The sequence below is a fragment of the Vidua macroura genome, chromosome 13 (genome assembly GCF_024509145.1).
Source record: "Vidua macroura isolate BioBank_ID:100142 chromosome 13, ASM2450914v1, whole genome shotgun sequence".
NCBI lineage: Eukaryota > Metazoa > Chordata > Aves > Passeriformes > Viduidae > Vidua > Vidua macroura.
The window spans coordinates 21176577-21190947 of NC_071583.1; the positions used below are offsets into that span (position 1 = coordinate 21176577).

At 40.9% G+C, this 14371-nt stretch overlaps 1 protein-coding gene across 3 annotated transcripts in view; it reads right to left on the reverse strand.

Annotated features, from left to right (window-relative positions):
* FAM120A (family with sequence similarity 120A) overlaps window positions 1-14371 on the reverse strand; it is a 47979-nt gene that overhangs the window by 30729 nt on the left and 2879 nt on the right. For all 3 annotated transcript variants that reach the window (XM_053988972.1, XM_053988973.1, XM_053988971.1), the window contains exons 2-3: window positions 10634-10880; window positions 5876-5958 (exon numbers count right to left, since the gene is read on the reverse strand). In XM_053988972.1, coding sequence (XP_053844947.1) covers window positions 5876-5958; window positions 10634-10880 — 330 coding nt within the window. The remainder of the gene's footprint in view (window positions 1-5875; window positions 5959-10633; window positions 10881-14371) is intronic.

The following is a 14371-nucleotide window of genomic DNA, read 5'->3' on the forward strand; positions in this document are numbered from 1 at the left end:
TATTGGTGACAAAATTTTGCCCACCTTTTTTCTAGAAGGAGGAATAGATTTTCTTCTCCCTGGTAATCCAAGTCAGTTGCTGAACACCTCCCATTTGTAACAAATCTCTAAAACAGCTGAATCATTCCATGGCTGTGTCATGCTGGATGTGCTCTCTGCAGAGCCCTTGCAGAAACCCTGCACTGCACTGCTCCCTGAGTGTTCCTGCAATCTCTGCTTGGAAATACAGTGGCTGACAGAAGTAAGCAATGTCCTGTTAATTTATGTGATCTCCATGATGGCAATATTGAATAAACCATATAAAGCTGGCATCACGAGAAGACATCACATCATTCGGGCACTAACAGCCATCTAAGGCCCCGGAAGTTTGAAGCCCAAGTGAGGCCTATCAAAGGCTCACTTGGCATATTGCTCACATTTAGCCGCCTGTAAACAGCCTCAAGATCTCACTAGACCATACTCTTCAATCCTGAAGTGAGACCTGGAAGTATGTTTTACAGGCCTAGAGACCTCTCATGCATTTGGACTTTCTTGTTTCAAAGACATCCAGTGCAGATGTGAGAACATCCTCAAAACTAAGAGTATCACGACCTATATTACACAAAAGTTTGAAATTAAAACTGTGAAATAAAAAGTACTTTCCTGATATTAAAGAATAAAATATCCTTCTATTAATTTCAGAAATTTCCAGAAATCTGAAATTGTAGATCTTGTACTGAATCATAAAGAATGTTTCTAATCCTGTGTGCATTAAAATACAAGCTAAGTCTTACTGCATGTTAGGGCTAGGAAAAATTCAAACTTGCAGCAGAAGTTACAGGACCTGTGTTGGTGGTTCAAACTTATTTTTAGTGTCACACAAAGCATTTTAGAGCAAAAGCAGCAGCATGTTTTACCAATTTCTTATTAGAAGTTACTTTTTTCCCCTTATCCTCTAGAGAAATGTTTCAGACAAGCAACAACACTGAAAATCAGTTTTGGAAGGCAAACATGGAAGTGGGTCCCATACTTGCAGGCAATCAGGTTGGAGAGCTTATACCTGAGAGGGGCCCAGTTTCTTTGTTAGCTGTAAAAGGACTCCTTCAGTTTGTGACAGAGCACTGACAAAAATCGCAAGTCATTTATTTGTGCATTCTGAAAAGACAAAGTGGGGAAAGGCAATGAATTCTATAGGGGCATTTGTCAAAATGAGTAGCACTACAAACATGGAAGCAACAAGATAAAAATGTCTTGTATTTGACAAAATAAACTTGTAAAAATGCTTTTTTGGAAGAGAACAGACTCACATAAGCACAACTCCATAGGATAATCAGGATAGTGTAGAAGGTACCTAAGCTACATTTGGGAAAAGCTCCCCAACTCTGGGAACACCCCACTGTCTTCAGGAAGCAAAACCTGCAGAGACTAATCAACACCACATTTACTGTTGTGCCTGTCGGGAACAGATAATTGGATCAGCTTCATTTTCAAAACATTTTAAAAAAGAGACCTTGAACATTCCGTTGCTGTGAAGCAACATACAGGGAACAACTTTTTTTCGCTAATGAGTGAAAAGGCTGAAGATATGATGAGGAACACAAATTATGTCAGAAAGCAAAGGAGAGAGCAGAATCACAAGCCAAAGATGTGATACAGACAGACTTCATGAGACCCGTGGACAGCGCAGCACACTCCGAACCTGAGGGCTGGGCTGCCATCCAAAACTCCCTGACAAGCCGTAGGGATGAGCCAATAGGAGCCTTCAGAAATTCTACAGCTATAGAAGTGAAGCCTTGCACCTGGGCAGGAATAACCCCTGGCTACTCCAGAGGCTACAGGTGTGCCAAAAGGGACCTGCAGCCAGAAGACACAGCAGACTGAAGAGGAGGCAGCGAGTGCACCCTAGGCTGTGCAGCAGGAGCACAGCTGGCAGACCCAGGGATCCCACTCCTTAGTGCACAGCAGATCCACTCCAGAGCACTGTACTCTGTCTGGGGCTCCAGCCACGTCAGAACAGCTGAGCTGGTTGCAGGCCATCCAGATCGTCAGACAGCAGCAATTGCTCTGGAAAGGGCTGAGGGAATGGGGCTTATCCAGCGCAGCAAAAACAAGGCTTCCACTACCCACAGAAAGGTAACTGAGCACAGAGAGCCAAGCTCTTCACAGCAGTATGTTGTGCAAGAGCAAAAGACACCAGACATACCCTGAAACAAGAAGGGCTCAGCACACAAGGCAAAGCATCTTCACCGTCAGGGCCATGAAACCGCAGGGCAGGCTGCCCAGACAGGCTGTGCAGTCTCCAACCTTGGAGATTTTCAAGACTAGTCTAGTCAGGGCCCTGAGCAATCTGCTCTGACCTCAAGCTCACCGCACTTTTCACAGGAGGCTCTACTAGATGACTTCCTGAGGTTCCGTCTGACCTGCATTATGATGACCCTTAGCATCAAAAAATCCCATGAACGACAAGGCATTTACTTGAAATATATCTTCATAGTGTCACCTTTGTCATCTGAGCAGCAACAAATTACCTAAGCATCTACACATATTAGTCTCCCTCTGGCAAACACCCTCTGAAGTCAACAGAGGAGTAAGACAGTAAGACAGGAATTTCCTAGAAAGATTCAGAGAAGAAGCCTGAACTGCATAATCTGGATTGCTTTCTAGAATTATCTTTGCCTCTCCACTGAGACATAACAACCAAGGAAATGGAGTTTCGCTGCATACTCTTCTTATTTATAAAGGGAGACTGCATTAAGCTTTGTTTCTAAAGTTACCATGTGAATGAAGAGTCAGCACTTCTTCAGTGGTCTGTGATCCCAAAGAGGCACCAGTTCCTTCCAGAGGTAAGAAACTGACTTCCCAAACTCATTCTGACAGTATTACACATTGATTTTGAAGCTCCATACTGTAACCAGTTTTTCCAGAATAAGAACCAAATTGTCTTAAAGATAAATCCCAAAGAACACAAACAAAAAGCATGATAATGCTGGTTTACAAACAAGGTCTAGCAATCAGATGATTTCTCAGGAAATCTATTAACTCTTCTAGTTTCAAACCCCTGATTTGGGTGGTCATTTCAGTGAACTCTGCTCTCATGTAGGTCACAGGACTCAAGTGCAGGTGTGCACTCTTACGAGATTTTTTCCACAGGCATATTTGGACAGATGAGATCCTGACTCAGACCAGGTCACAGAGCCAGCTTTTGATTCCTTCTCCCTGTTGCAGCAACATTAGTTCATATCTCTTCATTTAAATTTGGTCATGGAATCTTCCCAGTTCTGCTCAGCTGACAGTAATTGTTGGTGTCTGCTCAAAGGCTTTTCATCCAGCACATAGAGACCTTGTCCTGACTCTCAGGTTCATTTCCTTCCAGATGTTAAGGTACAGATTCTTCAGTCAGGTTTTTCATTTTCCTCCCATCTTCCAATTTCTACTCAGCTCTTTCTGGGCAAACACCTCTCCAATTAAAACAGAAGTATGAGTTCCTCTGGTTTGTTTTTTTCCCCCTCCCCACGGTGACTCCAGGGGAGACCCAGCAATTTCCACCAGCAAAGCTGGTAGTTTCTTTTTTAAGTTACCCTTTTTCACTGGTGAACTGGCAAAGCTTCTCTTGCAGGAAAAGTATTTTGCTACAGCATAATAAAAAATTGAAAGAGAATGCAGGAAATAACTTGTACTTTATTAACTGTCACAGTTCTCCCTGAAAAGCAACAAATCCGGCCACTGGAACAGAATCTGTCAGCTTTGATGCTCAAGACCATACTGTTCTAAAGACAAAAGATTAAAATCTTTACACAATGAGAAAAAGCTTTCTAAATCCTGAGCTGAATGAGGTGTGGGATTAAAGCCCTTGGTTCCTGAGCATGAAGAATACCCAGTTGTGACTCTAAATAGACACAACAAAGCAAAGTTTGTAAGCACAGCCCAGGAAGGACATCCTGGGGAAACACAACAACTTCCCCCCATTTCTAGGTTTCATGAAGGCTTGGGCTTTTTGGGACTGTTCTGAAACTACTCCTTGCTATCAGCCTTGTGGTTAATAAAAATGTTTTTTAGGGTTTTTTAAGCATTCCTAAAATGTACAATATTGCTTTGCGCACAGGTACACTGAAGATGTCCCTACAGAGAGCTGTGGTGCATCACTGATATACTAGCATGTCAAAGAAATTAAACTCAATTAATGAGCTCCCGAAACAAGTCATCATTTCAAACCATGAGCACTGTAAAAATTAAAGCTGAAACAAACAGGCAGTTGTTCCATTACCAGTAACTAAAGAAGACTGGTTTGCTGCAGATTTGTCCTTCCACCTGACAGCCCCGCCAGGCAGGAGATAGAGGTGCTGTGCTCAGTTTGGGGCTGTGCACTGAACAAATGGCCAGCAAGCTGCTGTGAAATTCAGCAAATCCTATGTTGTGATAGTCTTTCCTCAGTCAGGGCAGTCATCTGGGGCTTTGCATTGCTAAAAGTGCAGCAGTTTTCATGGAACCCTTAACAGCCAAATGAGAACTGCTTTCATATCTAATCACATTGGCCAACAGATAAAACCCAGCAGGGAGGACTGCCTATGTCAGGTCAAGATGCTCTGAGGGTACACATTTCACTTCCTTGGGATGCCAGCTACAAAGTCCAGTTGGTGTTTCCACTGAACAGGTACATCTAGATGCAAAGATGAAAAATATCTAATTTTCACTCAAGTAATTCAGTATAAATTTAGAGGGCTTTCCAGAAGGTCTAGGTGTCTGAAGTCATAATCTGACCTGACTAACAAGTCTACTCAGGGTAGACCACAGGAAAGAATCACCAGACAGTTTATCGTCCACTTGGCAAGAAGCCCTACATTTTAACCTCGTTAATAAAAAATGAAAATACAGGCACACTCACTCATTTTTACACCTCCGATTTTAAGAGGAAGTAGCAAACATACATGCAGGTTTTGTTCTGCCACTAGAATGTGCTGACACTTACCTTTCTAAACACCAGAGCACCAGCAAAATAGAGGATGAGTGTAACATCAAATTGCTGTTCACTAAGCAATGCATGTGCAAGCCTTGAAAATTCTGCTGAAAATCTGGAATCTTGTTTTAAATTCTACCTTTGGCAAGACAAGTTTTCAAGGCTTAACAAGCTTTCAGACCAGAAGCCTATTTTTTTCAGAACCCGCCTATTTTTGCTGTAGAGATAACTAAGCAGTATGACAGAATTTACAAAAAGCAGATTATTTGCTACATGGTACACCTTAGGAGAAAGGCAAATAGATGTATCTGTTGTGGCAGAGAGAAAGGTCACCATGATCCCATTCTCTGATGTGTCCAGTTTCCCTTTTATAGCGCTCTACTTGGCAGATGCACGAGGCAAATGGGATGAAGCAGAACACACATATTGTAAACTAAGAGCATCAGGCAATTTACTTGTCTCAAACCCCACCCCCCAACCTACCACAGGCCACTTTAGCTTTCTCATGCAATCTGTTTTCCAGCATATTTACACTTTAAATACCAAAAATAGATTATTACACAAAAACTCAGAGCAGCAGAAAATAAAACATGATGGTAGGATGATACACGGCTCATTATTTTTGATAGCTGAAGAACAGGACTAAACAAAAAACTCTCCTCTTCAAGAAAGAGGACAGCAAGAAGCTGCATTCTGCAAGCCAAACCACACCGGAGCTCTGACTTGTGCAGCTGAAGGGCACTGAGGGGGATGATACAGGCTAAGTTTAGCCTTGTAAGGCCAATGACCCCAGGTATCCCCTGCAGCCAGGCACTGGGACACTTGAGAGTGACCGAGCACAAGAGCCTTGCAGAGCTGCTCTCAATTACGCTATCACATTGCTCTTGTTAACCAGTAGCATTGATTTTAGCTTAATTTCTCCTAGTTATATTAAATTTGTACCTTAAGTGAAGCTAGTGGATGTTCTGGACCAAGTAAACTCCAATGAAAGGAAGCCAAATCTTCATCAGGTAGAATATGATTACCTGGAACATAATGCAGAACTCATTTAAGTGCGCTGTAAAACATTATACACTGTTTCTACATACAGCAAACAAATCTGCAATCAGTCCTCAACTCCTGATCAAGAGGATTAACAGGTTGAACTCGCAGATAGCGTTCTGTTACTCCAGAAGAACCTAATTAGCATGCTGCTGCTGCAGCAGCAAGAGCCACTTGGTGTGAGAGGACCACTCTTCCATGAAACCAGCCCACCTACAGCAGCAACAGATCCAGGCACAACACAGAGTCCACCTCAAGCCAGCATGTCCTATTAGGGAATCCTCAATAGATTTCACAATGCAGGTGCAAGAGAGTAAGAACCCGTTCTGTTGCTCCTCGACACATGCTGGTAAGGCCTTTCTGCAGCCCAGCATATGCCATTACTGATCCACACGGGAGCTGCCTCTGGAATCTGCACTCTGCTAGCATGGGTCAAGCAGCAAGGCACCAGCCAGGTTTATCTAACCCTCAGTAACACCAGCAGCTCCAGTGACACATAGCAGGTCCCCAGTTCCTGAAGTTTCTTTTGATGATCTGACCAGGTCAGATGGGACCTTGGGCTGGCAGCAGAGAAGGAACTGGGAAATTATTCTGTTGTTTCCATGGACAGAGATAGAGACTGTATTTACCACACTGCTCATACCTAATGGAAGATCACCTATATTGTTGTTTTTTTTTTCCCAAAGCACATCACACTCAAAAAAATTAATACTAGGAAACATTTAAAATATTTGTATTAATCAAAGACACAACTAATCAACCTCTGCTAGAGTCCAGTGGCTATGGACCCCAACTTTACAAAGAGCTAAACAGAATGTGCTAATTCTGGAAGAAAACTTCAGGATATGTTCAACACCTGACTTTATGGAGCAGCAGTTTATTAGTGAATGCACTGTTCATAAAGAATATGAAAAGATTCTTTGAATATTACAACAATTGTTTTCTTTCTTGGTATATTGTTGATAAAATCATGTAGTTTGCTCTTAATGCTCTTTAACCTGTGAAAGCCTGGAAAGCTGCCTGGTGACAAGCAGTTGTCTTCTCAAGAGTGGGAAGTCTTTGTGTCCAATCAATACTTCACCCACTACAGAGATCTCCAGCAAGGAGATGCTATCATTTTTTTTCATTAGGAGCTAAACTTTAATCTCACATCAGAAAGATTCAACAAGTTTGCATATAACAGCCACACCCACTAATCTGGTCAAGGTAAGATTAGACAGTCTTTCTAGTACAGGCCTGCAAAAATCTATTGTAGCCAGAGCAGGACAGTTCTGTGATAACTGACAATCACTCCTGCAGATGCTACCTTTAAAAACAGTCAGGGCCTCTCTCCCTTCCACCAAAACCTCAATTTTGTTTGGTCTCCATCTGTCATTGCAGTTAATTCATCCCCCAGAACACACATAGGCAGCGTTCAATCAATTCTCACCATGTACTCTGAAGTGCAACAGTGTCTTCTGTGGTCCAATTAAGAAGTGATGCCTGTACTTACCTTATGTAGTTCTAAAATTTTACTGAGGAGCAGAACAAGATTCCATAACTAAACATGTTACAAAGTGCTGTCACAGTGGGAAAGAGATCAGCGTTACATAAGCAACCTCTATTTCTTGACCTGGCTGAGCAACCTCAACATATATTGATTTTTGCCAATTTAATGACTTATTTTAGTGTATGTTTTTTTTTTTAAAGCAATTAGATACTAATTGAAGCCGCTGTTCTTTCTAAAGAGTTCACTGCATTAGAGCCTATATCTCATACAGGATTTTTCTACTTGCTGATGCTTGGGTTGTTTATATTTTTTAAAATTATTCCAAAGCATTTGAGTCAAAAGTTACAAAATAACCCAAATCAACTCCCTGTTTACATCAGCAGCAATTAGAATAGAAATTTTTAACAGCATGCTCGGAGGATGCAGTATCCAGGCCACATTTTAACCACCCATTCCAAGAATAACCCTTTATATTACAATGCTACAAACTATAAACCCCTTTCTGATGAGAAGCTGTAAGAAGGAAAAAAACCTGTAAACCAAGCCAACCAACCACAGTGTACACAGAACCTCATCTGAAAGCAATCTTTACAAGTTTGCCTCGTTGATACAGTCAGAAAAATATTTTGAGGGAATATTTCAATAGAGACTTTATCCCTGATCAGAACTCAATCCCAAATCACTTGCCATTGAGAACAATTTTTTAACTGCCCAGTTTAGTGTTGTTCCTCAGACATCTCCAACTGTCCAATGTGAGACTGAAACGTTGAGAATGATTTTCCTTTTTCAGCATTCCTCAAATTAATTCTTGGAATTAATGACAAGAAAGATTCTGAACACAAAGAAACTTTAGTCTTCTGGATACAAGGAAATACATCTGCAGCCCTAAAGCTGAATATGGATATCACAGCTATAGTGATTGTTTGGGCCTGCTGGAATTGCAAGCATTAAACCAGCAACTTAATTGTGATTATTTCTGAATACATTATTTTATTCCTACACAAAGTACTAGCATGGGGAGTTATACTGCTGTACCCAGAAAAAAATTCACGTGCCTTCCCATGTCATGAAATGCTCACTCAATTCCTTCCCATTGTGCTTTTCTTTATTCTATTTAACACAATCAAAAAAGACCCAAAGAGGCCACAGGAACAAGGACAGAATAACCTATGAAGCCAGAGAAGTCCTCAGATATTCAACAAAAATATAAAAATTTAGATTAGAAAATGACCCAGCCTAATTTAAACACATTCCATGCTACACACACCTGTATGCATATAGGTAAAAAAAAGTTACTATATTACCAAGTTTGCAAAAGTTAAACATGTTGCCCATACTTCAAGCCAAACTGTATCTGTCTGTTGTCAGCTTACGTAATCACTTTCTATCCAAATATCTAAGGTTCCTAAAATTCACTCATACAAAAATAACAAAAAAGCTCCAAGCACAGGAAGATCTTCAGAGTATCTTCTGTTCTAACCCTGATTTCCATGAACTTTTATTCTTACTCATACTGAATACATATACACAAGAAATACAAAGGAATACTCAGAACTAAACTTGTATCTGACCTGGGGGTTTTTAACCTTTGTACCAATTTGACAGGGAAGGGGGAAAGCAATCAAATCTCTCTAGAGTAATCAAGTGAAATTACCTTCAATTTCTTTCTCCTAAGAACATGCTGAAAACTATTTGGTCATGAAAGACACGAGAGGAAAACCAACCAAGAGTTTCTTGTATAAAACTGCAAAGCCTTCAGAAACTTTATCAGAACTTATCTCACCTACTGTTTGATATAAGCAAGCAAAGCCCTAGCAGGCCATGCAGCTGGCATTGTGTGGCAACATAAAGCCACACCTCCCATGAAGTCCATAAAGCATATCTGCAGCTGGGAAACTGCTTTTCTAGCAGTAATTCTTACTCGCTGAACTGGCATGCCCCAACTTATTTATAGACTCCAAAACAAAGCCAAGGAATAGTAGTCTGTCATGCAATTCCTGCAATGGCAGCTCAGCCATCCCTACTATTGCCTTTCCTCCCTACACCCATGCAGGCAGGAAAAACAAACTGACAAAAATCAAGTCCAACTAGTCAAATACTTGTGGCTATCTACTGCAAGATCCATTGGATCTTTCCTTCTTAACAAAGAAGGTGCCCTCCTGGACTGGGAACAATGTTAAAGACTGCTAAAATATTAGCATTTAAAACAGTAACACAAAGCCTCTCTCATTGAGAGCTTTCAAGGAGGTTTTATTCCTCTATCGTGTAACCATACTGAAACAAAGTGAGTGAGAAACTAAAAAGAAAATTCAGTTTTCTTAATTTGTTTGCACAGCATGACAAGATCAAGAACATGGCTGTTCCCAAAGAGCATTTAGAATGCTATTATAAATAAATCTTATTAAAGTCAACTTTGTGAGCACTTAATTCAGTCTTCTGTCTGAGAGAGTATGACAGTTATACTCTATCACTGCTATGGAAATAGAGTGTCTTAAAACTGTCCCATTTAAGCAGAAATGTGAAACTGGAGACATTCCCACCTATGCTACTGAGTATGAGAACCTCATGGGCATGAGAAGCAGGAGTGCTAAGAAAGCATACAGCCAAAACCAATGGAATGGTACAATGTCAGTCATGTGCTTTCAGAAATGCAGAGTTTCACTCAATTATAGCTCAGTATATTTCTGTTGCACCTGACATGGTGCCATATTTGCCCAATACTCATTTCTGAGGAGAAAAAAATGCCCCAGCAAACCAAGCACCTTCACTCCATAGGTCTTATTTTTAGGTAGAATTCAGGACAAAAGCATACTTCCTGTCAGCAAAGTGTACCACTGAAACTAGACCTCATACACTATACAAGACCCAAACTAGAACCACAACTGTCCTGATTTCCCCCACCCACAGAGAACATTCTGGCTAGGCAGAGCTCTGCTGAACCCTTGCTTTCAACTCTTCTTTCTAGACAGCCACAATTTGCATTGCTCGAAGGTTTCTATAATCTGGGCATGTCTGACCTTAAACACACATCCAGTCCACCTCACACAGCAGGAATGTCTGGAACAAAGGGATGCCTTTCCCCAGGTACTTTGTCAAATTACACACATATTATTTTAAAACCATTAATAGCAACTGAAATCATAAGGCTGACTAGCAGCATCTTCACTTACCTAAAAGAGCAGCAAAAATAGGAAAGCGATTTGGATTCAGGTCCAGTTGCTTGGCAACTTCATGCATTAGGTATTGGCTTGTTGTGAGGCTTTTCCCATTCCGGCTCAGTTTTAGGGCATGGGCACTGAAATAGTAAGGGATGTTGCACAATGCATAATCGGAGTCATATGCAACCAAACCATGGAAACCTTTTTCTCTGCAGAAAGCAATTACTTCTTGATGATGATCCTCAATGCTCTGCGCAACCTATAGTGGAAGACAGAGAAATTACCTTCAGTGTAAATGGAAGCACTGATTGATCACAACTATTATGATATAGTGGGTCTTTCTGAAACTATACATGTGAATTTAAAATACTCGAGATATTATTTAAGTAATTTAAAAAAATCCAGTGATGCAGCACATACAAACAGGATGTAAGGAGCACTCGGAAGCACAGCACACACTTCTGGAAGCCCGCACGCTGCAGTGGCATAGTGAACTTATCTGAAAAAACTGCTTATTACCAGAAACACTTGAACTCTGAAGACATTACTGTTCCAGTGTCCGTACCAGCTCATGGGGAAAGCCTTGAGGCTGTGGGTACTCCAGCAGCTCAGCACACCAAGATGCCCTCCCATGACCAAACAAACCCATGATACCTTTTTTAAAGTTTTTTGGCCCTCTTTTAAATGGGCCAAACACAACCCCAGATGAGCAGAGATAACTTTGTTGACCTTTCAAATGCAAACCTTGCTGTATTAAGCCAACTGTTTTCCCATTTCCACCTTCAGCCTAATCCCTTCATGCACAACTGTATCTGAGTGCAAACTGCTTTGAGTTTTTAGCCCAAACTTCACCTCTCCACTCCTGTTGCCTAGCAAAGCATGTATTTTGGGCTACAGAAATCAGATGACTTGAATAGACATGTGCAGGAAGACATAGGCCAATGCCCAATATTGGATATATAGAAGGAACCCTTTCTAATCAAGAAGCTTATACTGAAAATCCCATGAGGACAGGTCAGGACCTACAGTCCTGCATTCCAACACAGCTTCAGAACTGCTACAATTACAGAATGCATACAAGCACACTCAACTACAGTCAGCTGAGGGCTTTGGATCCCTAATGCTTCTGCCATCCACAGACATAATACACATTCAGTGATACAGAAAATCCCCTTGGAAGTTGGGTGTTGGTATAACCCACCCTCATTGAGTATTCCCTTTTAACAACAATATAGATAGCAAGCTATCCCAAAACAGACTAGTACAAAATTATTAGCTTCAGTCTCCACAGCACACATAACCACAGCCTTAGTGCCAGCAAGGCTATTTATTTCCTCTGCAGAATAGGAGATAAGGCCCCAAACTCCACAGCCCCTGCAGTCACCCACAGCAAGTTTACAGTGACCCTTCCTCTTCTACTCATGTCTTGCACTTGCTGAACCTGATGCTGAACTACCGTATTCCAGAGAGGTATGTCAAATTTTACTTCTCCCGTGCACTTTCGTGAGATGCTCCCTTTCAAGTCAGATCCTGAGCAGCGAAACAGTCGGTACCTCACCTGCTCCTGCAAACAAAGACCAGTTCACTAAGCTCTCACTACTACTAATTCTACCATCCTGTAGTCTTCAGAAAATGTTACTTCTTCAGAAACTTCCTTGATGGACTGTTTTTGAAATTCACTTTGTGAGAAGAACACAAACACATTTTTCTTGCAATGATGCTGCCCTCTAGCATAAGGTGTGGGAGAAACCATAAACATTTTTGGAAAAATTTAAAGACATCAGATTTACATAGTTCCTAACTAAAGGAAGTCAACTTAGGCTTCACCCCACCACCCCCACCCACCAGTCTTCACAGGTTTTAAATTAGAAAAATCCCTCCGATGTTTTTTAATTAAGGGTAGATAGATTTAAATTATGTCCCTATCTCTAAACCCAACCTCTCTGCATTCACAAAGAGCTCTGATCTATAAAAAACCAAGTGAAAACTCCTTCTGCAGCACTAGGTGTGACATGGGTGTGCAGATAACACAAGAGGAAGCTCTGTGTGCAGCTCCTCTGATTTTCTATGAGTTATTTCCTCTACCTCCACAGCGTCCAGTTCCCTCCCCATTTTATAGAGCTCTTTAACCCAGCACAAACCTGCTGTGTGTTCAGGGAATACCAGAATCCATGTTCAAATAACTGAACCATCACAAGGAAAGGAGTTGTATTTACCAAAGTACAGTTAACCCATAAAGCTCTAACAAGATGGGAGTCAGAGATATACCTCATGGCTCCCACAAATGCAGAGGTACTCAGGAATACGCAGGCTTCAAAAGCAACCCAGGGAGAGGGATGTGGTGGAAATCACAGCCAGGAATTGGAATAATTTTCAAGTCTAAATCTTGTATAAACATTAATGGTGCTGGCTCAGAAAGAGAGAATCCTGCCTGAGTAAATACACATGAGCACCTTTAGGTACTGAGAACAAAAGTCACCCCAAGTATTAGAGTTATTAAGAACTCCACTGCCTAAATATTTAAATTTTAGCAAACCTACTTAGCATAAAAGTTTATTTTAAGAATTATTCTCCCCAAACTGAAAACCACCAGGTCACGATGAAACTAAGAACCCGCAGGATATTTGTTATAACCTGGAGGAACCTGTTATTTTTACATCCTGCTGAAACCACCTGTGAGTGATTTATAATTGTTCTGAATAGAAGACATTACCTTTTCTCCTCTCTAACTACCAAAATTGATTAAATTAATGGCCAGTTCCTTGCTTCACACAGAAATCTACTCCAGACTCAAATGTTCCTAAAAATATGAAAATCAGTTTCATATTTAAAGTCAATCAGTATTCTCAAACCCAAGTTCTCAAAACAAAGTGAGAAAATGCTACAATTTAACAACTGCTTTATGCATATGTAGATTTTTAAAATCACATATACATGTAAATAAAAATCACATTTTCAAGATGCATTTGCTCTGTGCCCATGAGGAGGGCTACACCAGAGTGAGAGAATAAAACTGAAGGAGGATTTAGAGAAAAAGAGATACATGTAACAAAGCAGGTTTAGAAATATAATGAATCATGTAAGAGAAGAAGAACAGCAGAGAAGTGCTTTAAGCTCAGCAGTATCTTTGATGTGTATTATGCATGTGACCACTATAACCATGAAACATCGTTCCTAACCTGACAATTAATCCATTACAACTAGATTTATCAGCCGAGTTTTTTGACAACTGAAAAAAATGAGGCATCAAAAAGAAATTGCTGATATCCTTCCCATCCCCAATGGGACAGCTGAGCAATGCAAAGAACCAGCGCAGTTGGGACATGCATGGTGGTAGCTCAGTGGTGTGGACAGCAACCTCTCTCCCCACACCCCTCAGTGTCTTGTAATAAGCTGCCAACTCTCAGGGCTAACCCAACACCGACAAATAAATATACACCTCATAAACCTTCTCCATCAAACTGGGGGGATACTGTATTTAACAAGATTTTGCAAGTTTGGGGTATTTTTTTAATGACAGAAAAGGGACACAGTATAAGTGTGCTTACACTCTTATAACTGCTTCCAGAGATTAGGAATAAGGCCTGTCACCAAGAAACCATAAACGAGCTAAAGCAGCTGCACTGGAAAGTAAACAAAATGCTACAGGTAATACCACTGTGAAATGCAGCAACTCGGTTCAGATCTAATGTACCTGAGTCAGGTCTGTAACAGAAAATGCTTAACAAACTAACAGCCACTTCAACATAC